Source organism: Drosophila serrata, unplaced genomic scaffold, assembly GCF_035046125.1.
Source record: "Drosophila serrata isolate PLE 108 unplaced genomic scaffold, ASM3504612v1 contig_382, whole genome shotgun sequence".
Lineage (NCBI taxonomy): Eukaryota > Metazoa > Arthropoda > Insecta > Diptera > Drosophilidae > Drosophila > Drosophila serrata.
The window spans coordinates 2,505,828-2,532,590 of NW_028257280.1; the positions used below are offsets into that span (position 1 = coordinate 2,505,828).

The 26,763-nt window shown below is 46.7% G+C and overlaps 1 protein-coding gene and 1 long non-coding RNA gene across 2 annotated transcripts in view; one reads left to right on the forward strand and one right to left on the reverse strand.

The window, feature by feature from the left end:
- The first annotated feature begins 3,567 nt into the window (after window positions 1-3,567).
- Window positions 3,568-26,763, forward strand: part of Dhc98D (Dynein heavy chain at 89D) — a 41,241-nt gene continuing 18,045 nt past the window's right edge. Inside the window, exons 1-32 of the mRNA XM_020956369.2 lie at window positions 3,568-4,769; window positions 5,652-5,707; window positions 5,822-5,945; window positions 6,862-6,968; window positions 7,706-7,911; window positions 8,858-9,000; window positions 9,158-9,786; window positions 10,272-10,462; window positions 10,522-11,116; window positions 11,173-11,479; window positions 11,544-11,936; window positions 11,996-12,869; window positions 12,927-13,088; window positions 13,139-13,330; window positions 13,391-13,682; window positions 13,743-13,901; window positions 15,044-15,196; window positions 15,557-15,775; window positions 15,849-15,983; window positions 17,187-17,608; window positions 17,666-17,861; window positions 19,123-19,356; window positions 19,772-19,877; window positions 20,248-20,368; window positions 20,715-21,459; window positions 21,522-22,049; window positions 22,556-22,714; window positions 23,138-23,248; window positions 23,909-24,742; window positions 24,839-24,931; window positions 25,015-25,175; window positions 25,242-25,566. Of these exons, the coding sequence (XP_020812028.2) occupies window positions 4,136-4,769; window positions 5,652-5,707; window positions 5,822-5,945; window positions 6,862-6,968; window positions 7,706-7,911; window positions 8,858-9,000; window positions 9,158-9,786; window positions 10,272-10,462; window positions 10,522-11,116; window positions 11,173-11,479; window positions 11,544-11,936; window positions 11,996-12,869; window positions 12,927-13,088; window positions 13,139-13,330; window positions 13,391-13,682; window positions 13,743-13,901; window positions 15,044-15,196; window positions 15,557-15,775; window positions 15,849-15,983; window positions 17,187-17,608; window positions 17,666-17,861; window positions 19,123-19,356; window positions 19,772-19,877; window positions 20,248-20,368; window positions 20,715-21,459; window positions 21,522-22,049; window positions 22,556-22,714; window positions 23,138-23,248; window positions 23,909-24,742; window positions 24,839-24,931; window positions 25,015-25,175; window positions 25,242-25,566 (9,606 nt within the window). The 5' untranslated portion in view covers window positions 3,568-4,135. The remainder of the gene's footprint in view (window positions 4,770-5,651; window positions 5,708-5,821; window positions 5,946-6,861; window positions 6,969-7,705; window positions 7,912-8,857; window positions 9,001-9,157; window positions 9,787-10,271; window positions 10,463-10,521; window positions 11,117-11,172; window positions 11,480-11,543; window positions 11,937-11,995; window positions 12,870-12,926; window positions 13,089-13,138; window positions 13,331-13,390; window positions 13,683-13,742; window positions 13,902-15,043; window positions 15,197-15,556; window positions 15,776-15,848; window positions 15,984-17,186; window positions 17,609-17,665; window positions 17,862-19,122; window positions 19,357-19,771; window positions 19,878-20,247; window positions 20,369-20,714; window positions 21,460-21,521; window positions 22,050-22,555; window positions 22,715-23,137; window positions 23,249-23,908; window positions 24,743-24,838; window positions 24,932-25,014; window positions 25,176-25,241; window positions 25,567-26,763) is intronic.
- On the reverse strand, window positions 9,030-9,958 carry LOC147642554 (uncharacterized). Its single transcript, XR_015273344.1, has 2 exons — window positions 9,844-9,958; window positions 9,030-9,780 (listed from the first exon to the last, which is right to left on the reverse strand). It is a non-coding gene; the product is annotated as an uncharacterized LOC147642554 (long non-coding RNA).

Here is a 26,763-nt window from a genome sequence, read left to right on the forward strand (position 1 = left end):
AGGATTTTATGATTTTTCTTTCTCTTCGATGTCTCTATCCCTTCACATTAATTCAAGTACCCATCATTCTAATGCTCACATTCGTTCCAAAAATCCTGTTAACTGCTGTAATTGCTTACCACAACACACACATACGCATACGCTATAGTGTGCGGTACGCACACACACACACATATCAAACCTTTTGCCAACTTCGATTGACCTGCGCTTTATTACTTCAAAAATGCGGAATTTTGCAAACGCTCAAAGGGATCGCACCGAGTCCATGGTGCATTGCCGGCCAATTACACGGCTTTGAGGTCATCGCTCCATATTGGCCAGCTTTCCCCTGCGCTCCTGCGCCGCACCTCCGCCCACCCCTCCTCCTACCTCCTCGTTAAGTATCCGCAAAGTGTGCTGTATCTGCCAGTTGCTGGAATTCGGCTTTGTGGCAGACAAAACTGCATTGCAATCGTTGTGGTTTCTCCATGGGCTTCGGCTTGGCATTGGGTATTGCATCGGACGTGCCAGGCATTGTCTTAAAGTAGGCTTCGTTTATTAATTAACACAAACCGGGTCGGCTCAGATTTCGGCTCTGCACATTGCATCCAGCATCCAGGAGGCAGCAGGATGCCTGACCGCACCTGGTCATTTCCAGCTGGTTCTGAATCGGGTCTGTTGCCGAATCCCAGGAACCCTTGCATGCATATTGAAGTGAGATAGACTGCCGCACTTCCCCTATCAATTATGTGCCTCTCCAGAACTGTTTATAACCATTTTCCAAATGCTCACCTGGCTAAACAAAACCTGGGCAACCTGCCACCATGGAAACCAGTCAGAAAATCGGGGAGTCAGAAAGATTTTTTCCCTATCGCCAGAGGGCAGTTGGAGATACTAATAGGTATCGACTATACCACTTAAAGTCTTTAACTTTCGAAGTCTTTAAAACGAATCCTTAGAATTACATATTCCCTTTACTACACCGACTGCTGCACATCCATTACATATTTGTAAAGTAAGAAAGATAGCCTCGGGCTCGACTTCGATGAATGCGCGCTGCGAGATTGCTGCTGCTGCACATTCGGCACTAATTACGGAGTCTGGCCCCGAGCATGCCACCGCCTTGGCACACGCTCCAACTTGGCTCTGCTCCGCTCTCTCAAAGACGGGCCCCACCCCGACCCGGCCCGGCATCATTTAAAAGTTATTAAGCACATATGCAAACAGACGAGGCAAAGGCAGAGCGCGTTCGAGTTGTCTCGAAGCCACGTTGTGTTTATCAAACCCGTGTGACGTAGATAAATATGCAGTGGGTGTATGGTGTGCCGCGTGTGCTGGGTGCGGGGGGTGCAGCATTGGCAGGACTGGGAGCGGAAATAGCGCTACGCAAACAGAGACACTTATAGGAAAGACACACACACACATACACCTAGAGATACGCACATAAGGGCATTTCCGCAGGATAATGATGGGAAATTCGTATGGCTTCAAGTCGAAGTAAAGCGAGTGTTCGGGAACCTTTCTTTGCATTTCATGTAGCTAAGATATATTTCATAGGCTTTCTAGTAAATATTTGTATCATAAAAAAATAACTCTCTTCCCAGTTGTCATATATCTTTCTTATATATATTAAAGCATAAGAAAATAATTATAGGAAATGCATTCAACGTTTAAAAATCGATAATATTTTGTTTATTTCTCAAATATCTTTCATTTTATACCTTGGGAAACACCCCTATGCCAAGCCAAGTCAATAAATTCTCATTTCGCTAGATGCGTGGAATATTTCACCTGCAAACAAAGTGTGCTCTTCGCTACTCTGCTCTCTCCGCAGACGCAATAATAAATACAAATAAAAACATGACGCATAAAGATTACAGTCACCGCAAGCGGAGGAACGAAGGAGCCAACTCATCCAGGTTCTCCCTTGCCCTTCCTTGCCCTCCCTTCCTTCCTTCCGTCCACACACTCTCAATCCAATCTATATTAAGTATACGCACCGTTTGAACCATGCATTTTAATGATGTCTCCGTTGCCCCTGGCTCGTCACCTAATCTTTCGCACTCTCTCAACCACCACCCACACACCCAGGTGTGTGTGTGAAGGTAAATGTTCATTTATTTTAATTAGTATTGATCTGGCTTGTCCTCACTCCGACGACTTCGATAGATCAAGGCAATTGGGTGGGCGGAGGATGTGGGACTAAGGATATATCTACATCTTAGCTACTACCTAAGTTACAGGGTAAGAATATTTTAAATTTGAATTGATTGTAACCATTCGAATGACGAGAACTTTATTTGTATTTTCTTATAAAGTACAAGAAATATCTTTCTCTTAAAAGCTATTAATCAAAAAATACAAACATACTTTTTACGGAATTACCAAGATAATAAATCTCATGTATTATGTTATATACCATTTCTGCCGGTGTAAGTAAGTCAGTCTATTAAAAAATACATTACCCATATAACAAGTTTCCCGAGCATGTAAAATCTTAGAATTTATCTTTGAATTTATCTTTTAATTTATCTTTGAATTAATGAAAAATCAATAAAATTGATTTCCCAATCACCGTATTTGGATGCCTCACTGATTGACTTCGAACTTCGTTGGGGAAATCACGATGGTGGAGCCGGGCTATATGCACTTTAAGTAAAGTCATCAAAGAGCTTGCCAGTCGGTTGTTAGGCAATTTCAAATGGCAAAGTTGACTTTTGCACTTGCACTTAGCCAACTTAGCCCTGCTCTGCCCTGCCCCCAACAGCCGCCCCACTCACTTAGTGCAGCCACTCACTTTGCCGTGTTGACGGTGCCGAGTAAATATTTCCATTTATGGTCTTATACAGTTATTGAGCCAGCGACCACGTTCCCAGGCTACTTGACCTGGCCCGGTAGCCCGTAGTCCGTAGTCCGTAGTCCGTAGTCCGTAGCCCGTAGCCCGTAGCCCGTAGCCCACACGCCTTGGCAACTAACAAATGCGGCAAAGCGGCAACGTCCCTGGCACGTTGCTAATGTGCATAGCCATTAAGTCAGAGCTGCGTGTTTTGTTTACGCAACGGCGTGCGCTTCATAACTTGGGGCACTCGAAGAAAAAATTAATAAACAAAAAGTGCTCTTAGTGGTCTAGAAAATGGAACAAGTTAGATAAAGGATTTAATTTTCACAGGAATATAGAAGATACTCGCTGACTTTGTGAACTATCTTTGAACCTGAAAAGGTATTGAACAATGATTTTGCAGTTTGTGGTAAATTGAATCATGTTCGTTTTCATTTTATTTGTTTTATAGTTTTGTTCTCAAGATTCTCAAGATTAATACTCACTTTATCGCAAAGCGTTTTCTTATGGTGTAAGAGGTTCGAGGAGCATTTTCCCAGCAATGCCATTCGACTGTTGCATGTTGCAGCTGACAGGTAGGCAAGGGGATGTAAAGAAGGAGCGGTAGAAAATTACATTAAATCGAGGGGGGGTGTTGGTGGGTGGGTTGGCCTAACAACACAGCCAAGGCAACAGCAATAACCGGGATGCGGAATCAAAACAAGTAACATAAACAACAAAGTTTATTCGAATCAAAGTAACCCGGCCACATTCTCGAGACGGAGGCGAGGAAATGAAAATATCTTTCATCAAACGTTGTTAACAAATTGTGTATCCGTGTGTGTGTGTGGTTGTAAGCGTGTGGTTCCGTGAGCCAAAGGCATCATTTCAAGCCATTCATATTTGCTCTTAGACGGGTTGCCTGCCAGCTGGCACGGCCCCCGCCTCCGTCGCACCGTCGCAGTTGCAACCGCAGCTGTTGTCCTGGGATACACAAAAGGATTTGCAGACGCCCAGAAGTAAACACGAGCGGCAAAACGAACGCAACTGCACAACGGTAGCTGAAATTGATTGAAAGAACAACAAAAACGGAAAGGTGGTTGCGCATCCGCCAGGTTGGCGGCCAGGCATCAGGTCTCCGAACCAAGGCTGCGAACCAAGAAATCCAACGAAATCAAGGCAAACGTTTGATGTGCAAGAGGCGGCCAGCAAACAAGCAAAGAGAGCAAGCAAAGGACCCGCGACCAGGAACAGTAACAGAACCCGACCACCACGCACAAACCACTTACACAAGGACCTATTCAAATAAGCCACGACCAACTCTCTTCCGGCAAGAAAATGTCGCAGAAGGAGCTCGACGCCAGCTCCCACTCCGCTTCGGGAAGCAATGCACAAGACAGCGACCACATCTCGGTGAGCTCCATAAGCAGCGACGAGCCGCGCGTCGTCTGGCTAAAGACCATGATTGCCAATCAGTTGGGCGTCTTTGATCCCATCTATGTGAACAGCCTGATCCGACAGAACCTTCCCGCCGTGGACAACTTTTTTCGGCGTCGCTACGAGTCACAGATCGACCTCCCCTGCGTGGTAATGTTCTTTTGGCGCACCTTCTACGACAAACTTATTGAGGAGGAAATAACAGTCCTGGAGGAGGTGCCCCGCCCGTCAAAGATCTCAGTTCCCGAGAAGAAGGGCAAGGGGAAGAAAAAGGGCGATGGGGGACGGATGGCAGGTGGCAAGTCCACAGGCAAAGCCGCTGGAGCAGCAGCCGCTGGCAAAGGACGCAAGAAGGGCGGCCAGGATACGACCAATGAGAACGAGGCAGCTGCCACTGGAAGTGGTGATCCAGAGCACAACGAGGAAGCCACATACACCGGAGGCGAGACCACAGATGCCGAGGTAGAGGGCGAGATGGAGGGCGAGGAGGAAGCCACTGTGGCCGGCAGCGCCAAGAGCTCAGCTCGATCGCGACGTGAGTACAACTTCCGGTTCATTTTCTTAAAGAGTTTAATTAGTTCCTTAAAGTAATACCAGTTCATGGTAAGACAAGAAGGTCCTTTAATGGAGGATCATTCTTCACACTACCAATTACAGCATTTCATGAATTTAAGAGGGTTTCTAGATTATATTTTGAATACTATATAGAAAAGGAACTAATTAACTGACTTTCGACTTGTGTCGGGTCTTAGTCTTGCCTTTTATGGGGTTTCCACATACACATAAATACACTTTCTACTCATTTTTACAGCCAGCTCCGATACGGAAAACGGTAAATATGATGCATTACTGGTACGAGTTTTCCTTTGTGCCTGTTCAGTAAAAGATTTTAATTTCAAAGTTTTAGTTTCCCCCGTTTTGTTTCTCCTTCTCCATTTCACTCGGCTTTTTCCATTCTTAGCGATGCATAAATTTTTAGCCCGTCCAAACTTAATATCAAACGAAAATCTTGGTCCACACTTTGATTCGCGCTGCCCACTTCACATCATAAATATTTAAGGGCCTCATTTTCGTTGGCCAGGGCTGAAATTCATTTCTTTTGTAACTTTTAATTTGAAACTACTCGGCGGAAGAAGCGGCAGAGCCAACTCATTTGATTCCGCATTGCCTGTCCCAGAGATAGGAGCAAAGTTTCGCCAGCTCATTCATTGCATTCAAATGGAGGAGCCAGAGCTAGTTGCCACAATGCAAATTCCACCGCCACTGCACTTTGTTCCGTCCCATCAATCTCAATCACAATCACAATCACAGTCGTAATCGCGGCGCTGCATTCGCCAGCTTCGTTTTGACACGCCCATTTCGCACCACGCTAATGCACCGCATCCTGCATCCTTTTCTCCCCTTCCGCCCCCAAAAGGAGGCCGCAAGAAGAAGAAGCTGCCCAGCTATGAGCCGGTCTACGTGGAGGTGAAGGTAAGCACTGAAGATGTCCTTAATTGGAAACAGCTCTCAGCCGGTTTCCAACCAAGGAAATTAAAATTCAAATACAATTGAGAATAAGCCACTGAAGAACACGTTAAATTACAGAAACTCGTACCCGCGTATGTGAAGACGCCACAATTACACTGCCACTTTGGGGAGCTGCAGTCGGAGGACCTCGACCCGAAAATAAAATACGTCTACATAACACGGAAGAACAGGAGGGAGATTCGTGAGTAACACTTGATATTTTAAAATCAATATTTAAAACTATACATGAAGCTAACTTCGAGAAGCCAGAGTTTGTGTACCCTTGCAGTTAGTCATGGATCATGGAATAATTATTTAGCCAATTTGTAAAGCTGTGTTGGCTTCTGTAAAAACCAGCATATAGGGCTTTAATATTAAAAATTTATAGATTTTTTACAATTGAAATTATATTTTTGTCGAATTATTTTCCCCAATGTTTTATTGAACAGGATTTTAATTTCAAATCGAAATATGACTTAAATCAATATTTTTATATGCTAATGTTTTGGCTAAAATCAGTGTTTATCAAATATCATAACTCAGCCAAAAATGAATTCATTTCCATTCGGAATAATTTCCTGTTCTAGTTTTTATATGGCTTACAATTCTGAAAACTAAGTTTTGAAATTTAAAAGATACAATTTTTTTTTCTAATTTTGTCTTTTTTAACGATGTAGCCCCTTATAAAATTTTCAAAAATTTGAAAAAATTAAATTTTTTCACGGACATAGCCAGATTGACTTAGCTGCTCGTGCTGGTCAAGAAAATATATGATTTATAGGGTCGGAAATGATTCCTTTACGTCGTTATAAGCTTCTGACTACAATATTATACCTAAAATTAATATACCCTGCAAGGTACGAAACAATAATTAAATTTATTCGATACTATAAATGTTTACAGAAACTCATAATTCATTTAATTATAAATGTTTAAAAAAAAGAGAAACCAAAACAAAGCTTCAAGAAGCTAAATATATTAAAGAAAATGGTTCTTAAATTCATAGAATACCAAAGTTATTTTTTAGAAGAATGGGTCTCAAACGCCTTTATGGCTGCCCTTTTATAGCTCATCAATTTTGTCATCCTTGTAATTTGTTAACCTTAATGTCCTTTCAGCGTGGTTCAATGAGGTATCGAAATGCATGGCGGAAATGCCGATGTACTTCCTGATTGGCACTGTGCGAGGGTCACTTATCAACTCGCTCCGCGATGACTTAAACCTGGTAAGCCTCCATGGTCCGGAGTCCCGGACAGTCCGCCGTAATCGGACATTAAAAGACGCATCAGCAATTCGACGAAAACCAAAATCACTCAAATTTGCACCCGATTCGCTCATTTCACACACCATAAACCGTTGTTCAATCAATCAACGACTTTAAGGCCTTCTCCTCCATTGTTTCAAGCCTTCCCACTCGTCCAACCATTCGTCCGCTTGTCCTTCCCGGATGTCCTTCCCGGATCGTCCTGGGGTCCATTCTCCAACCGCAAAAACAAAATGTTGTGACGAATTGTAATTAATTCCCGAAACAAGGCAGTCATCTATCAAAATGCCCGCTGTGCCGCAAGATTTTTCCGCTTCACTGAGCGGCTCTTGAAGCTTTGGCGGTTGGATTTTCTGGTGTTTGGGGGAGGGTTTTTCCAGGGGGCGTGGCATCACGCCTACTGAACCGAGGCTGGAGCAGTGACCGCCAACGCAAATTGCTTCATCATAGCCCCCAAAAATGGGCTGCGGTTTCCATTAGACTGCCGCCCAAGACGCGGCCTTGCGAATTCTGCGGTCCGCTCCCATAATATTAGCTTAGCATGAAAATAAATTGGAAAATTTTTGCCAAAACTCTGTGTTTTCGGGCAGCGAATCAATTAGAAAGTCTGAACAGACCGCAGGCCCCGGAGCCCCAGGCACTCCATCCTTGATTCCATTGTACATATGCACTTGTTCCCATCTCCACCTCCATTGCAGGTTTACACAAAAGCCATTCAATATCAATTTCGCGAACCGGCCACAGCGGACAGCCAGCAAATGGACAGTTATGAAGCTGGAGGAAGCGGCGGCGGAGCGGGAGATGCCGGCGAGGATATATCCAGCGAGGCCAAGGAATCGGGACCGGGTCTATTGGAGCTATCCAAACCATCGGAATTTCGTTTGAGAGCGCTTAAAGAACAAAAGTATTTAACTTTTAACAAAGGCAGAGCGAGCGGCATTCGCTGCTCCGCTGGCTCCCGGGTCCCTTCCTCCGATTGTAGATACGTGGAGCGTTGTTGGAGGGCTGCTCCTGCTCCCGCGCTTTATTGGTTTCGAGCTCCCGGAGTGAAGAGTGACTGGCTCCGATTGTGAATGTGGGCTTTCTTTTTTCCCCGGCCCCGGCTCCGACTCTGGCTCTGGCTTTGGGTCTGGGGCTCCCTTTCTGTATCATTTTTTTCTCTTTTTTTTTTGGTGCAAATTTTCTGTTTGCCTTTGTTTTGCGTTTATCGCTGGTTACCATCGCAGCGGCATCGGCCACAGTTGCCTTTTTTATCCTGACGCTCCTGCAGAACCCTTTTCGCACATAAATTACAGCGCATCCGATAAGAAATTTTTATTTTTAATCGGATTTCATGCTACCATCAACGGCAACGAGGCGCGGCGCCACCATCGTCGTTGTCGTCGCTGTGTGTTGTCTTCTGGCCATTTTTCCATTTGTTTGGCAGGCAGCATTTATGGCACTTCCTGGCGGGCCTCATTCATCCTTGCATTGGCCTCTCATTGCCGCCTCGCGAATGGCGAATGGCGAATGCCACTTGACCGCCACTGTTAAATTTTTCCCCCTTTCATTTCGGGTTTATTTTATTTTTTCTTGTTTTTTACGCTTTTTGAGCCTCTGCAGATTAAAAAATGCCAACGTAGTCGGAGCCCGCGGAAGGAGCCCGGAGTTGGGTCCATGTCGACGCCCGTGTCCAGCGGAGTAGCCTTTGTTACGCTTTGTTGTCCGGAGGCCCCTCGTATTTGTTGCTCATTTTGCTTATCGGGGGAGCCTTTCATTACGCTCTGTGTTAATTTTGCATGCCGGCCGCCGTTAATTGTGTTTGTTTGTTTATTTGCCAATCCTTCTGTTCCTTTTTTGTTCTGCGGCAGGAAGAAGAAGGAAATGGAGGCGGCGGCCAAAAAGGCGAAGGCCAAGAAGCCGGAGACAGAGCCAGAGGCACAGCCCGAGGAGGAAGAGGACTCCCAAGGAGATGCCATGAAGATGCCCCAGTTGTCGTCCTCCGAAGAAGAAGGTTAGTGCATAAATCAATCGAAAAGGGAATTCTTTTTAGCATCAATTTGGACAAAGAAATTTTATTTCATATCTTCCATAAATATAAATTAATTTTACAGCTCAGTATCGTACAATTTAACACGCTTTAAACAATTATAAATTCTATTTATTTGCAGTGGTAGTCAAACCCGAGAAGCTGACCATTGCGGAGCGATGGGAGAAGATGCTCAGCGAGACCAAGGCCAAGGTGGAGGCCGAGCACGCCGCCGAGGAGGCCACACCACCGCGCATCACGCCCATCCAGAAGCGGATACTCCAGGAGATCGAGGAATTCCAGGGCGAAATCACGTGGACCATCAACCACATCGTCTGGGCATTCAGTTTGCCCTCGTCCTACATACTGCCGGGTCAGGAGGAGACCGAGTTCGAGGACGCTGTCATCCGGGTGCCCGTGGACCCGAAGAGGATGGATCTGGTAATTACGTACAGCCAGCAACAACTGGAGGAGGTCGTCGACGGCTGGATTAAGTACCTCAAGAAGACAATGAAGGCCCTGACGGATGCCAAGCTGGACGACTTTACGCCGATGGCCGAGTACCGCTACTGGCACAAGATGGAGGTGGAGCTCTACGGAACGCTGGAGCAGTTGAAGACGGAGTTTGTGGTGGCCGTGCTGCAGCGTTTGGAGGATGACAAGTCGCCGGTATTGGTCGAGTGGCAAAAAATTGTCGAGACGACAGAGGCCAGGTTCAAGTTGGCCAAGGAGAACTCCGATTATCTGGGCACCATTACAGATTATCTGGAGGTGAGTTGTGAATTATAATGGTAATGGATATAATAATTACTATGTTAACTAACTTACCCTAAAAATACACTTTGTTCTGCCTAATTTGAAGAGGATTAATATTAATTGAATTGTGTGAATGACATTTAGATTTGACAAGTAGATCCAAAATGAACCAAAGACTTGGTAGTACTGCAACTCTACAGAACAGCTTCTGTGATTCAATATAATAGCTATAAAAATACATATACATATATAAATGATAAAAGTAAGAATAAATATTGATTACTTTTGTCTATAATTGTATAAGCCTTAATTTTGATCAAATTTTAATGTACACATATACTTAAAATAGATGGCAACTCATTCATTTCTCCTAAACGTTCTTTTTTAATCGGAACTACCACATAGTTATTTATGAACCACCAGGCCTGCCATACTTGTTTATTTAGTAAAGTTTACGCAAAATAATACAATAACCTTTGTTTATTTTATTCGAATTAAAGAAAGTGCGCAGCTATGAGAGCTTCAAGATGGTGGTGCTGCAGATACCCAATATTATGGTGGGTCTGCGGCACATCTGGACCATGTCCAGTCACTTTTGCCGCGATCCCGAGATGCAGGTCCTGCTCTGCCAGATATCCAATGTGTTTGTCCAGAAGGTGAAAGGCATCATCAATTTTGAGAATATTTTCAAGTGAGTCATGTGCATACAAATGTTATATTATATGCTGTATTAAATAATATTATAATTAGATACTCCGCCACTTATACCCACGAGACGGCCACCAACTGTGCCAACCTGCTGCGGTGCTGGAAGCAGGCCTACAAGCTAAGTCGCCAGCACATCGAGGACTCGGGGGCTGGCTCCCGCTGGGAATTCGACCGCGTGGCCCTCTTCAACGAGGTGAATCACATCCACCGCGTGGCCGTGGACATTGCCTATGTGGGAAGGGTGTTTGTCCAGTATGAGAATCTCTTTGGTCACCGGCTAAAGGCCTGCATTACGGATCCCTCGATTGTGGACAATCTGATGCGCAAGGTATATCGCATGCTGGACGATCTAATCAAAAGCGTGGACTACGATATGTTCAGGCCGGGAAACTGGGAGAACTGGGAGTACTCGCTGGAGCAGTTCAACAAGCGGCTTGAGAGCGTGGAGAATGAGGCAAAGAACGTGATTGACCAGAGCATTAACACGCTGCTCTCCTCGGAGAAAGGTCTGGACCTGGTTATGAATGCCATGAACATCGATACTAGAAGTGCTCTCCAAGAGTTTGTGTCCACCAAGCACGAGAACCTTCTGCGCTTCTTTGTGACCGAGATTAATGCCGTTGATCGGATTTTTACGGTGGGTCTTTATTTTTATGATAAAAAGTGTAATCTTAATATAATTTATATTTACAGAAACTGAAGAAAAGCCCGCCCATGGCAAAGCACCAGCCGGCGAAGATAAGTGCCATTTTCTGGACACGTTTGCTTGGCAAGAAGCTTAAGACCTCTGTGCTGGCATTCAAACGGGTTGAGGATGAGCCGGCGATCGCTAACAGCTTCCTGAAGCGCACATCCTTTAAGCAGTACTTTGAGCTGATGACCACTATGTTCCAGTTTGAGAAAATTCTGTTCGAGAACTTTATACAGAATGCCACCTACTTGGTGAACTCCACAAATCGGTCCAATATACTCACCATTGGGATATGCAAGGAGGAAACAAGTAGGTTTTAGACAGTCCTAATATTTTAAATATAGAGAGTAACATTTGTTCCTGTGACCCACAGTGAACTACATTTCCGAGGCCATCCAAACCCTAAAAGCGAAGCCACGGGAAACGTTACAGAGCGTTGGTGAGCCTCGAAAGTCTGCCAAATCTAGCCTGACATCCGTGACCTCGGAAGGCTTGAGTACCTATAGCTACAACGAGTCGATCGCCTCACAGACCCCATCCTCGTCTGAAGAGGATGCCGGGGTGGTGGGTGACACCTCCCAGAAGAAGCTGATGTGCCGCATCAACAGGCTTACCGTGGTGGTGGCCATGATCATGTGGATGGTTAGCAACACGCGAAAGGCCAATAGGCAGCTGCAGGAGTGCGTAAACTTTATCAAGTTCATCAAGGATAAGAAACCCAAGGATGTTACGGCATTTGATAAGCACTGCGTTAGGTCATGCGAATGTAAGTCCTGGGGAGTCGGAAACTAGATTCCTACTGTCACTTCCTTCTTCCATTTATAGTGCTGCAGCGTGCCGAGTCCCAGTATATGTTGCCGATTTGGCGAGAGCTGGTTGGTGACAAAACCCTGATCGAGTTCGACATGGACTTCAGGGTGAACATGAAGCGGGAGGTGTTCGATACCCTGTTTGAGGCCCAGCAGTTTGAACACCTGGGCTTCACGCTGCCCTCTGTGCTGCGCACGGCGATCATGAAGAAGGATCTGCTCTTTAAGGACTACGAGCGAATGACCACGGTGATTGATCGGTATAGGTCGATCATTCATAACCTGTCCCTTTCCGAGGTGATCTTCCTGCGCGGCCACATCTACGACACGGAACTCTTCATCCAGATGGGCGTTGGTCGATACACCTGGACATCGTTCAACATTGGGAAGTTCTGCGATCAAATCAACTCGCAGCTGCGCAAGCTCACCTCAATTGTGTCCCAAATAAATTTCATTCGCCTCGATTTGCGGTCGCGCATTGAAATGATTAAAAGCTTCAACCTATTCAATCTGGATGAAGAACTGGACGCGGAGATTCCCGAAGCGCGCACCACGCGAACGGAAAGCATGATAGAACGAAAATCAATGCAGAGATTCAGATCAGCGACTGGCGAGAGTGTGACTGTCTTTAGCATGGAAAAATCGGCGCCGGCACAGGTAAAGGGGGAACAATCATGCGGCCACCTCGTGTATGCCTGCCAGGGTTACTTTGAGATCCTGGAGGCTGCGCGAAATCGAAAGGCGGCGCAGATGAAGAAGCTATACGACTCCCTGGGTCCGGTGCTAATCAAGCTGGAGAGTCTGGTGCTTGGTACATTTTCTGGCCGATCGGACCGCATGAAAACCTATTACCAGTACTGGGAAGAGGAGACCTACAAGTGCATTGTCGAGTAAGAATCGGGATACAGTTGTTATACAGATCTCATAAATGAAACCCTTTTTGGCAGCATGACCTATACCAATCTAAAGTGTTACATTGGACGCTTGCTCTCGGATAAACCCATGTTCGAGGTCAACGCGGCGCTGCTTATGTCGGAAATAGTGCTGGAGCCATCGGTGCAGGAGTTACAGCACACTATTGTGACTGCCTGCAAGGATTATATCTCGCGGTAAGTTGGCGAAATTAATCCAAGCGCAGCTTTAACCTCTGCTTGTTTAGCCTGAGGATCTTTACGCGCTGGATGACCGGCACTTGTATCGCCGTTCCCCCGGTGGAAATGGGAAAACAGTTCAAGTTTAACTACACCTACTACGAGGACATCATCCAAATAAAGTCTATTGTGGAGCTGGTTATAAATATACACGAGTTGGCTGTACGAATCGCCGCCGAGGCTAAGGGTTTCGTGTCCCAGTAAGATTATAATATTTAATTTGGTTATTTTCTTTAGAGAGATTACAAAATTCCCTTTAGGTTCCGCAAGTACTTCAATCTGTGGGCGTACGAGAAGGGTTTCATATGCCAGAAGTTTGTGGAGAAACAGGTGACACTCGTGGAAATCGATGAGAAATTTACATTTTACTCGTCCATTGTGGAAACGCTGGCCACCCTGCCCAAGTACCAGGACGTCAAGTGTGTGCGCATAAATTTGCAGCCATTGCTGGATAGCATAACGCAACATGCCAAGGAGTGGTGCACCACGCTGGGCGAGGAGCTCCTGCACCATGTCAACGACAACATGAAGGCAATGCGTAACGAAATCAAAGTGAGTCCTGGACCCAGCTAGCTAGATTTCCTTCTAATAATCTGTGCAAATCTGCGGCAGACCCTCAGCCTGAATCTCAACAAGACCACACGGGGGCTGGAGGACTTTAAGCTCGTGATGCAGACCATTGCCACGGTGCAGTCGACGACGCTGACCAATGAGCAGAAGATACACGAAATGCAGGAGACATTCACCATTCTGAGCGAGCATAAAATTTTGGTGAGACTGGATTTAAAATTTCCAAGTGAATGTAGCTGCATATTTCCCCTTAAATCCAATCCTCGTAAGAGCCCCACATCCCCCCTGGTTTAATGACAGTTGCTTAAGTCTGCCACCAATGACGCTTATTTGTGTATTCAAATGAGCAGTTTTACAAAAATCCCATCGAAATCCCGCCCCAAACTGGACTGTGACTGCGACTGCCGCTGTTTCTATTTCTGTTTACATATGCATATTTGGCGGTCGGTCTGGCAGGACCATTTGGAAATGGCTTTCCGCTTTCGGTGGACTCCCCACAAATGGTTACGTAAATGCAGCCAGACCAGAGTCCAGATTAGGACCGAACCTAACAGAGCAGCCAACTCCTACGTCCTTCGTCCTGCGTACTCGTGTCTGTATCTGCGTGCTGGCCTTTTTGGGTCTGCTCCCTTCCGTTTGCCCCTTTACGGTCCGTTCATTTATTGATGGCATTCCGTTGCGGCGGCGACGTCGCTTAGCTTTGGCCAGACAAAACGGAATTAACTTGCATTTTATATAAATTAATGAACGAATGAATGCAAGCAGCCAGGCACAGAAACAGTGAGGCAGATACAGCTACAGTCGTTACAATAGATTTAAAACATTTTATTGAGGGATTTATAATAGCATCATAAGTGAACTGCATATGGCAAAAATCTTGTAATAAGAGGATGTATAAAAAAAGTAAGAGTAAAAATCTAAAACCAGTTGTCTAACTGTTTTAAAATTTTAATTTTATTAATATTTAATACTTAATATTTAATGATAACCTTTATATTTTACCCTTACCTGTGTGTATTGGCATTGCAATTGCTGCAAAGGCCAAATGAAAATTTATGCGGTGTCGGCCCTGAAAGCTATGCTATAGTTTTTTGTATTATTTTGTGGACTCTGAGGGTTAAGGGCTGTGGGTTACGGGTTACGGGTTACGGTCGAAGGATTAAGGGGGCGGTCCTGCCCGAACCACGCTTCGCTGGTCGTTAGTGAATTTCGGCACTTTTCATGATTATTATTTGCACTCAGCGGTAATTGAAGGGCACCGACTGCCTTTGCTTAATTTTTATGTGCGTTTCACTTATTTGCACTCGCAATTCAATTCCCCAACTCCCAAACTCCCATTGCAGTTCCCCTACGAAGACATGCTGATGGCCCACCACCTGGAAAAGCGATGGAAGCGACTGTTCCTATCGGCCCTGTACCGCTCGGAGAAGCTGCAACCAATTAAGCAGAAATTCGCCGACATGACTTCCGTCGAAATCGATGTATTCTGCGATGATGTAAGTTGTCAGAGAATGGGGATGTCCTCGGGCAATGGGATTAGGGGCCGGGACCAAAGGAGGCACAGGCTGCCGACTTTGCATTTCCGCTATTTTGCGTTCTTTCTCTGCAATTCTGTTTTGTTTCCTCCCATTATTATTTCCTTTCAATGGCATTTTAATTGGATTTTTCCGCGCGCTCAACCATTATTGTCAATTGTTAGCGGCGACGACGACGACGGCGCTGTCGTCAGCGTAAAATGAATTAACTTGAAGTGTTTATCATTTGAATTAGGACGCAAGACAGATGTGGCAGGGTGTCCTGTCTTGTCCTTCTCCTGCTCTTCATTCCACTAACCGCGTTCTTTCCTGTTCCTTCAGCTGGCCGAGTTTATCAAGGATTACGATGAGAACGGTCCTGGATCGGTGGGACCAGAGCTGGAGCGCGGCGTGCGCCTAATGGATCCGTATGGTCAGAAAATAGCCGACCGAGAGGCCCGCCGTGAGGAGTTGGCCAATGCAGAGCGACTCTTCGACATGCCCATGGTGGACTACCATGAGTTTGCGCGCGTGCAAACCGAGTACGAGGGACTGCTGCAGGTCTGACCATGAATATATATCAACATCTTCTCGAAGATCTTTTCAACTTCTATATAATTTTCTATTCTGGCAGCTGTATAAACTGTACAAGGCACAGAAATACGCTCGCGAGGGCTGGGGCAAGACCCTGTGGGCCGACCTGGATCCCAATGTGCTGACCGAGGGCGTTGAGAGCTATCTGAAGGAGTTCCGGAAATTGACCAAGCCGGTAAGCGTCTTCTTCGGGGGGAAAACTTTGCCAATTAAACAAAGTTTTTGGCCTGCTTGGATTTTCATAAAATTACAGACGCCTCGGAACAACAAAAGCAGAATACTTTTGAACTGTGAACTCGCTATGAAAGGCGTTTCATATTCTGAAGTATGTCAGACCATCTTAAAAAACCATTTCATATTTTAAATTCTAGAAAAATCTCAGGGTTCTTAACATATATGTTTGGTATTTCTTCCCCAACTAATTTGAGTACACCCTCACCGTTTAGTTACTCTTCTACCTGGTACTGGGTATTCCGTATTCCTTCACCTAGGTTTTATGGTCATGCCTCGAGTTTTACTTAAACAAGAAATGTGAATTTTCTGGCCACGCCTTGCAGCGACAGAATTTTGCACCTAAACTGATTATGACAAATTGATTTATTTACTTCACTAACAAGTTTTTGAGGAATTTCGCTGGCCGGGCCAAAAGTTTGTTTCAGCGAAAAGTTTTCGCCTTTCGCCCATACCAAATGAAGTGGGCGTGTTGCCCCTGGGACTGGGATTGGGATGGGAAATCCAACTAGATGGTGAGCTGGCAGAGGGGAAGATTAGTATGGCAAATATTTCAAAGCGCCACGATTAATATAAATAGCGCGGAGGCTGCCAACAAATTTGAATATAATCACACGGCACACGCACATATTTTAATGCAGTTTTATCTGTGCATAATTTCGTCTGGCAACACAACAGACCCTAAAGCATACTATTGAAAGGCTCTACATAATCAGCAGCCTAAAATGTAAATCAATTTGTTCAATATTGAAAATAATTAAAATGCCAGCGGGATGCTGCCCTTTTCCCTCTCCTTCAGTCCTGCCATCGACTTGTTGACAGTCCTATGTTGCCGTTGCCATTGCCATTGCCGTTGCCGTTGCTGTTGTTGCCATTCAATTTATGTCCCTGAATGGGTCCGGAGTGCTATGCATTTTCCATAAGCAAACAAACGGACAGCCCGACATGCAAACAGAATGCGCTTTTTGGCCAACAGCAACAGCGATGGCAGCGGGAAGCTAAAACATAACCGAGACCAAAAACCACCGGCCACAGGGACGCACGTTCGTCATAATTCAAATGGGGGCACAACCGCAGGCTGTAACCACACTATTGTTTCTGCTGATTTCCAGCAGCTAACTAACCAGCTAACCCCCATTCCCGACAGGTGCGCACCCTGCCAGTTGGCGTGCAGCTGGAGATCCACATGAAGCAGTTCAAGGGCACCGTACCCCTGATGGTGAGTCTCAAGAACGAGGCACTCAGGGAGCGCCATTGGGTGCAATTGATGGAGAAGACCGGCCAGTATTTCGACATGTCACCAGCCCGCTTTACGCTGGAGAACATGTTCTCCATGCAGCTGCACAAGTACCAGGAAATTGCCGAGCAGATACTCACCAATGCCATTAAGGAACTGCAGATCGAGCGAGGTGTTCAGGCTGTGGTGGAGACCTGGGCAAACATGAGCTTCAAGACGTTGAAGCATCACAAAGGCTCTGAAGATCGTGGTTGGATTCTGGGGCCAGTGGATGAGATCATGCAAATACTGGAGGATAATGCCATGAATCTGCAGTCAATGGGAGCAAGTCAGTAAGTTTTTCCCGACTTTATCTTGATTCGATAATGTTAACTCCTAATTACTTGCAGGTTCATTGGTCCCTTTCTGGAGACGGTTAACAAATGGGAACGCACATTGGCCCTCATTTCGGAGATCATTGACGAGTGGCTACTAGTCCAGCGCAAGTGGCTCTACCTGGAGGGCATATTCATTGGCGGAGACATACGCACCCAACTGCCGGAGGAAGCGAGGAAATTTGATGACATTGACAAGGCCTATCGCAGGGTGAGAACTTCACAGAACCACGGTTCTTTCAATTGCCAATTCTTGTTATTTGCTCGTCCTGGTTATTTGGGTATTGGGTATTTGGGTATTAGGTATTCGAAGTTATTTGGATACCGGAGGAGAAGGAGTCGGGGAAGGACTCGCCTTGGACAGAATACACACTTAGTGTCTGCTACAATTTATTTGAGTTGATTTAATGTGTGCCGACAATATGGCGACTCCTTACTTAACGGTAAACATAATACGCATGCAAACGACTGCTTTTGTGTATGCGTAATTGTGTTGCCGCACACACACACTAGCACACTTCACTTGGAATCACACGCGCTGTGGCACACATCACACATACGCAACGTAAGCCGAAGCTGTGTTTACAAACGCCAAGCACTTTCACCTTCCACTACTGCCTGCTTCCCAAACCAATCTGTTTGTGTATGTGTTGTGTGTGTTGCGGGTGTGCGAGTGTGGATAGGTTTGTGTGTGTGTGTGCCAGGCGCTTAACTTCACTTAACCTTGCCAGCCACTGGCTTCGTTCGTTTGCTTTACGTTTCATTTGTAACATTTGCCGCCATATTTGATGCCATTTGTGAAATGATTTATTATTTTGATTTGCTCTCGACATTCGTGTTAAGTTCCATATACTCTCAAGCAGGAGAGGAGCTACTCCTGCTTGACTTGACAGGCTTCAAGATCCTTAAACTGTAGTGCCATTTAATGCCCCCCATTTGTATTTGATTGTATGGTTTGATTTCACAATTGACAGATTCATTGATTATTATCAAATATGGCATCAATTTCAGTTTGTAGTTTATTATTATTATCTGATTATTATTGTCTGATTATTTCATAAATTAGAAATCAATTAAATTAAAGCATTGAATTTATTGAAAATTATTTGTTAATAAAATGTTAGCATTTTGTAGCTAATTTGTAATTGGGACATTAATGTTTTTATTACCCATATAATTATCTTTTTGATTCAAATTAGAGATTGTGTAAATGTTATTATTACTCCAAATATTTTCTTCTTTCCTTTAAGCTTGCAAGGAATTACACACTTAATTTAAGAGTATCTGACACGGAGTATTACCTACATGTATTCGACCATTTCCCACTTTCCTCTAATATGTTTGATTGTATTTGGGTTGGTCGTTGCGCTCATTGCTCTTCATAATAATTTACTGCCTTGACTGGCGCTGCCGCTCACCACTCACCACTCACCACATCCTGCTTCCTGATTCATCTTCCTCTTCCATTGCAGATCATGGTCGATTGTGCCAAAAATCCGTTAGTGGTGCCATTCTGTTCAGTACCCGGGCGCTTACCGGAAATACAAGGTCTGGGCATTGGCTTGGAAAAATGTCAGAAGTCGTTAAACGAATATTTGGACTCGAAACGCCGCATTTTTCCGCGTTTCTATTTCATATCCACCGATGAGCTGCTCTCCATCCTGGGCAGCAGCGAGCCATCTGCAGTGCAGAACCACATCATTAAGGTGGGTACCGCTTCAAGTTCTTGTGGGCGTACGGTTTGGGTTTCGGTTTCGGTTTTGGATATGGATTTTGGGTGTGGCTTCGGTGGCTTGGTGTGACAACAACAGATTTGCCAAACTGCCAGTGACATTATTTTTATGTACGACGGGGCGTGTGTGTGGAGGAGCGACTTGCCATAAAAGTTAATGTCACTGTTTATTCGTTCTGGCCAATGTCCACGGCGGAAATTACACCAATTTCTGCAGCACATGCATGGGAACAGGGCCCGGGCCCGGGCCCGGGTCGCAGGTCTTGGAGCGATGGTAAATTTTTATGAATTTATTCGGCTTATAAATAATATTTCTGGCCCCCACCGCTGCACATCCACACCCGCATTCTCATTGATTTTGCAATTTTCATTTTACTTGCCGCCCGCAGATGTACGACAATATCAAGTCGCTGCGCCTGGTCAAGGAGGGCAGCCAGACGATTGTTACCGCCATGATTTCCAGCGAGGGCGAGGTCATGGAGTTCCGGAAAAGCGGTAGGTACCGGGACAATCCAGCATTCGGCATTCAGCTCCACGCACTGATTGCCAATTTTAAAATTGAACTTTTTTATGGCAATATTGTCTGCTGGCTGGCCCTGACTGGCGGTGCTGACTGGCCCGCTTTGGTCTGGCCAATTTCTTTTAATTAATTTGAAGCCAGTTGGCATTGGCATCGGGCTCGACATCGGCATCGGCATCGGCATTGGGCATCAGCATGGCTGGAGATGATTGCTTCTTCTGCTCTTATTGCCCCATGCCGCTTTTTATTGTTGTTGTATACACTTATTGATATTGGCAACTGGGGTTTATTTATGCGGTTATTGTCTTTTCCTTTCTCCCATCTTCCGGCGGTGGCGCACAACAGCCCGGGCGGCGGGTCGCGTGGAGTACTGGATGAACGATGTGCTGGACGAAATGCGTCGGTCCAACCGCTTCATAAACAAGACGGCCATCTACGACTTTGGCACAGATCTGCAAATTGCAAGGTAAGTGCCACCGTCAGCTGGGCATAAAACATATTTTATGCCTCCCGCTGCTGCTCCTGCTCCTGCTCCTTTCTTTCGCATCCTTCGTCTCTGGCCGGAGTGACACTTCGGCAGCCAATTCCTTTTATGGCCGGCGATTTACATTGCGGCATTCGAACTGAGACTGAGCCTGAGCCAGAGCCAGTTCCCACTCCTGCCCTCGGACTGTATAATTTTGTCATTTTGCGCGATTTATTATTTTGTTTAAGCCGTGGAGCGCATGGCCAGGCATATTTATGGCCAATTGTATTAAATTGACAGTCATTGGGTACTTTCGATTTTCCTCCAACTCTGTTTTGTTCTCCAGGCCCGACTGGCTAATGAACTACCAGGGCATGGTGGGCCTGGCGGCCAGTCAAGTCTGGTGGACTGCCGAGGTGGAGGAGGCCTTCGACCAGGCCCAGAACCATGGCAATATGCGAGCCATGAAGGATTTCCTTGGCAAGAACAACTACCAGATCGAAGAGCTAGTGTTGAAGGTGCGCTCCAATCTGTCGAGGAATGATCGGCTCAAGTTCAAGGCGCAGTGCACAGTGGATGTCCATGCCAGGGACATCATCGACAACTTTGTACGCGACAATGTCCTGGACGCCGCCGAGTTCAGCTGGGAGAGCCAGCTGCGTTTCTACTGGGTCAAGTTCTATGACAACCTGCACGTTCTGCAGTGTTCCGGCAGCTTCGACTTTGGCTATGAGTACATGGGCTTGAATGGTCGCCTGGTCATCACTCCCCTCACGGATCGGATCTATCTGACCATTACGCAGGCACTGCTCATGAATTTAGGTGGAGCGCCGGCTGGACCTGCTGGCACAGGTAAGACTGAGACCGTCAAGGATCTGGCCAAGGCCATGGGACTCCTGTGTGTGGTCACCAACTGCGGCGAGGGCATGGACTACCGGGCGGTGGGCACCATTCTCTCAGGTCTGGTTCAGTGCGGTGCCTGGGGATGCTTTGACGAATTCAACCGCATTGATATCTCGGTGCTCAGTGTGATATCCACGCAACTGCAGACCATCAGGAACGGATTGATACGGAAACTGGAAAGATTTGTGGTATGTGTAAATTTTATTGAGCAAATTTCAAAGAAATTTCCAACGAAATTCGTATCCTTTAGTTCGAAGGAGCTGAGATTAAGCTGGATCCCAAATGCGGTGTTTTCGTGACCATGAATCCCGGTTATGCTGGCCGCACAGAATTGCCAGAGTCGGTGAAGGCGCTCTTCCGTCCGGTGACCTGCATTAAGCCCGATCTTGAGCTGATATGCTTGATCTCGCTGTTCTCCGATGGATTCCTAACGGCCAAGGTGCTGGCCAAGAAGATGACCGTACTGTACTCCCTGGCCCAGGCTCAGCTGTCGAAGCAGTGCCACTACGATTGGGGTCTGAGATCGCTGAATTCTGTGTTGCGGATGGCGGGAGTAATGAAACGCCAGTCGGAGGATCTGCCCGAGGCCGTAGTGCTTATGCGGGTACTGCGTGACATGAACTTCCCCAAGTTCGTGTTTGAGGATGTACCACTGTTCCTGGGACTCATCAAGGACCTGTTCCCGGGCATTGACTGCCCGCGTATTGGCTACCCGGACTTTAATGCTGCCGTGCGTCATGTACTGGTCAACGATGGCTACGTCCTGCTGCCCGATCAGGTGCGTCCTTCTGTCCTGTGTGTATCCTGCCCCGTCACTCCCGTGTGTGTTGACAGTGGCAACAAACCGTAGTCGGCCATGTCACTCTTCCGGTCGTCACTTTGACACTTTGTAAATTGCGCCATGTCGCATAATCGCAAATGAAGGAAATGTTACAAAGCATTTTGCCCGGCTGGCCGGCCCCACATCCAATTTCAACTTTGCCCTGCTCCGCAGTCTGAGCTCTGACAATTTTCACTAATACAATTTTCCATTTCTTGTACTCTCTCTCTCTCCCCATCTACGTCGTTCACGGACTCCTTGCAAAATCCTTGCCACTTTCATCAAACAAAATGTTGGCCCATCGCCCGCTCGGCTCCTGCCGGAAATGGACAACTGCTGGACATGCGATGTCACCCTGCTGGCCCTGCTCCTGCTCCCGCTCCCGTTCCCGTTCCTGCTGGGCAACATCATTTATGACAACTAAATCCCAACAACGGCAACGCCCTCGCCCTTACCCTCGGCAGGAGGACAAAGTGGTGCAAATGTACGAGACCATGATGACCCGGCACTCGACCATGTTGGTGGGCCCAACAGGTGGCGGGAAGACTGTCGTCATAAATGCCCTGGTCAAGGCGCAGATCCACATGGGCCTGCCCACCAAGTGCATTGTGCTTAACCCCAAGGTAAGTGGGACCTCTGAACCATCCCCCAAATCCACACAGGCGCACAAATTGCCGCCCCCTGCGAGCTCTTTTAGTTTCCTCTTATTTTGCAGTCCGCTTTCTTGTCCGGCTTGTCCTTTGTGAGCTTTAGGGGCAGGTCCTTTGCTCCGTTCTGTCTTCAAATTGCACTTCTCGCTCGCTCTGTGTCCCTGTGTGTTTTCGCATTTCGTTTTTGCAAATGTGAGATGTTAAGTGCTTGTGAAATTGTTCAATTGCTTGGCCTGTAATTAGTTGAGTTGCAATATAGGAACGATAGGATAGGAGCAATTGCAAGGCAATCAAGCTTCAATCCAAACATTTAACCATTGGATTTACTTTAATTATTACTGAAGCATCTGTTGGGTTTTTCCTGCCTTTCTTATTATTATATTTTCCTTTCGGCAGGCCTGTTCTGTCATCGAATTATACGGATATTTGGACATGGAAACGAGGGATTGGATTGATGGATTGTTTTCAAATATATTCCGAGAAATGAATAAGCCGATCGAGCGTGAGGTAAGTGAGAGTCGGTCTGGGGTGGGATCAGGCTGAGAGCCAAACACCTGGGCCCGCTGGGGGTTTCAGGAAAAATGGACTTGTGCCAGTCCCACGTGAATTAAAGTGCTGCATCAGCGAATCTGCATCCACCAGCATTTCGGCTGCTGGCTCCTCAAATGCAGGTGCTTGGTGGCTGCACCGGCATCATTCATGCGGAAATCGCGTTCGTATAGTAATAAGCTGGGATTGCATAACCACCAGGTTCATGGGTATATGCAATTCCTGAAAAGGATTTAAAAATTTGCATCCACTGATTTGCCAACATATTTATCTAATTCTGCTAAAATAATTTTAGTTAACAGCCAAGACTAAGTATACATGTATTTATGTCCAATGGTGTTGTGGCAACCATTTTAAATCCATCTTTATCTATATATATATATATATATAACTTTAACTTTAAAAAGATTTTCCAGGGTACATTCCAAACAAAAGTTAGCATTTTTTTTACTATACCTACTGCTGCCCTCGCTTTCGAACCCATTTATTCGGCTCTGCAGAGTAATCATTCGTGGGTGGCAGAGAGCAGTCACTCCGGTGACTCCGGTGACACGGCGTTGTGTAACGCACTTAGGCTAATGCAACACCACACCATCTTCTCTTCCATCCCCACCGCAGGAGCGACGCTACGCCTGCTTCGATGGCGATGTGGATGCCCTGTGGATCGAGAACATGAACTCCGTGATGGATGACAACAAGCTGCTGACACTGGCAAACGGTGAGCGCATCCGTCTGGAGAACTACTGCGCCCTGCTCTTTGAGGTGGGTAACCTGAACTATGCCTCGCCGGCGACAGTCTCCCGGGCCGGAATGGTGTACGTTGATCCCAAGAATCTGCGCTACAGTCCGTACTGGCAGCGCTGGGTGTTCACCCGGCCGGAACCACAGCGCGAGCTGCTCAACGACTTCTTCGAGAAGATCATAAACCAGGCGATCGCCTTCATCTTGGAGGGTATTGATGGCACAACGCAGGGCAACCCCCTAAAGCTGGTCATTATGCAGACAGACCTCAACATGGTTACCCAGTTCTGCAACCTTTACGACGCCCTGCTGCCCAACTTTGGGCCCGGGGACGGCAAGAACTTCGATGAGCCGGTGCCGCAGGTGTACAACACGGACACGCTGGAGTGCTGCTTCCTGCAGGCCGTATACGGCTCCTTGGGCGCCTGTTTGCTGGAGAAGCACCAGCTTATATTCGATGAGTTCATGAAGCGCGTTTCCGGTTTCCCGCTCGTCCAGGACACGCCAGAGAACCCGGCCAGCGGCGGCCAGTTTCCGCAAAACAAGCCAACGCTGTACGACTACTTCTGGGACATCAAGGAGAACGTGTGGAAGGCCTGGGAGTGGGTGGTGCAGCCATACACGCACGACCCGGCGGTGAAGTTCAGCGAGATTCTGGTGCCCACGGTGGATAACACGCGCATCAACCGGGCGCTGGCCCTCATGAGCGATGTGAGTATCGGGCCGAGTGGATGTGCTTGTGTGGGAATGTCATTACTCCTGCTTCCGGGATGCCTTATTAATGTTTGTCCCTATTTCGGTTTGCAGATCAAACGACCCGTCCTGCTGGTGGGCGAGGCTGGAACATCAAAGACGGCCACCATCATGCAATATTTGCGCAATCTCAATCCGACTACCAACGTAATTGAAAAATCTCTCGCACAAACGTCGCGTTGACTAACATGGTGCCCCCATTCCTTTCCTTTCCTTCGCATCCCTTTCAGGTCATACTCAATATTAATTTTTCATCGAGAACCTCGTCGCTGGATGTGCAGCGCACCCTGGAGGCGGCCGTGGAGAAACGCACCAAGGATACGTACGGGCCACCGATGGGCAAGAGAATTGCCTGCTTTATTGATGACATGAACATGCCGCAGGTTGATGAGTGAGTGTCCTCCGTGTAATGGTAATGGCTGAAAGATTCTGACGAACTCTCCGTTCCCTTACACAGCTACGGCACCCAGCAGCCAATTGCCCTGCTGAAGCTGTTCTTTGAACGCGGCGGAATGTACGACCGCGACAAGGATCTCAACTGGAAGAAGTTTAAGGACCTGACCTTCTACGCTGCCATGGGAACGGCGGGAGGCGGTCGCAACGAGGTGGATCCCCGGTTCATCAGCATGTTCTCCACCTACAACATCGTCTTCCCGAACGATGAGTCCCTTATTCAGATCTACTCGTCCATCTTCAAGGGCCATTTGCAGTTCGTTAAGTTCCAGGACCGCTATATGCCCATTGCAGATATAATCGTCAATATGACTTTAAAGCTGTTCAAGGTATGTACTTGCGAAACACCCATATAGACATATTTATCTGACTATGGTTGAGTTCATTTGAATATATAAAGGCACACCTTGACGGCATTCTCTGTAAATTCAGTTGAAGAAATCAATTCCACACTGAATAATGCTTTAAGGCCTCTCACAAATTTTATGAAATTCGATTTACATATGCAAATAACGACAAATTTTCATAATCTGCTTTGCCTTGCCCGGTGCCCTGTGCACTGTGCGCTTTGTCCTCCGCCCCATGCCCCTCTGTATGTACAATGGTACTGGGAATTATTCAATGGTCTGTAATGCACTGCGACGTTGAGCTTCCCTTCACTTCGTCCTCTCCATCGTCCTTGTTCTCAATCGTGGCTGCTCCATTGCTTTTTCGAGTGCAACTCAGTGCCGTAGTCGGAGCCTCACACCACTCAAAGGCTCTCCACTCGGCGGCACTCACAATGGTCACCCGCCTCGACGGCTGCCTAGTTGACTGTATCTGTATCTGGGCCTCGGCCCCAGGATGTACATATCTCCGTCTGCCTGGCCGGGTGCTGGCTCGGAGCTGGCTTGGAGCTGGCTGCTGGTTTACTATCTCCGCCGGAATATCTTGGCCGGAGCGAAATTTGATTATGTTCAAGTATTGAACTGTGGATGGCTCTTTTTCGGAGCAGTAGTGGTGGGCGTGGCTGTGGCTGGGCCGAAGGCATTAGTTTATGGTCCTTTTAACAATTGTTGACACTAAAATATTATCGCATTTCATTGCGTGCAGATAAAAATGCATTTGTCGCCGCAATTGCCACAAGCAGCCGCCTCTGCCCCTCTTCGTTCTTTATCCGAAAATGTTTGGGGAGGGAAAAATGATTTACTCACACCTGCAGACCCTCAGACCCTGCCCACCTAGCTCCGTAGTTCGTATGTCTTCCTTGCACACTCTGGGCAAGGATATTAATGCGCCACGAAATGGAGTGAAATGAATTATTTGAATAGAATTGCCGTTACTCAGAGGAGCAGTGGTGGCTGCAACTCGATAATGGCTGTAAATTCAGCAACTTGGCAACGGGCCCTAAGGGCGTGTAGAAGGTCCTTGTGTCCCGGGTGAACGCATATTGCTAGTCGAGATAAAATTGATTTGTGTGGCGTGGCCCCATGGAAGGACCCTGCAGGATGTAGGGCCTAGTCTGATTACGCTAATTGCTTCCTGAC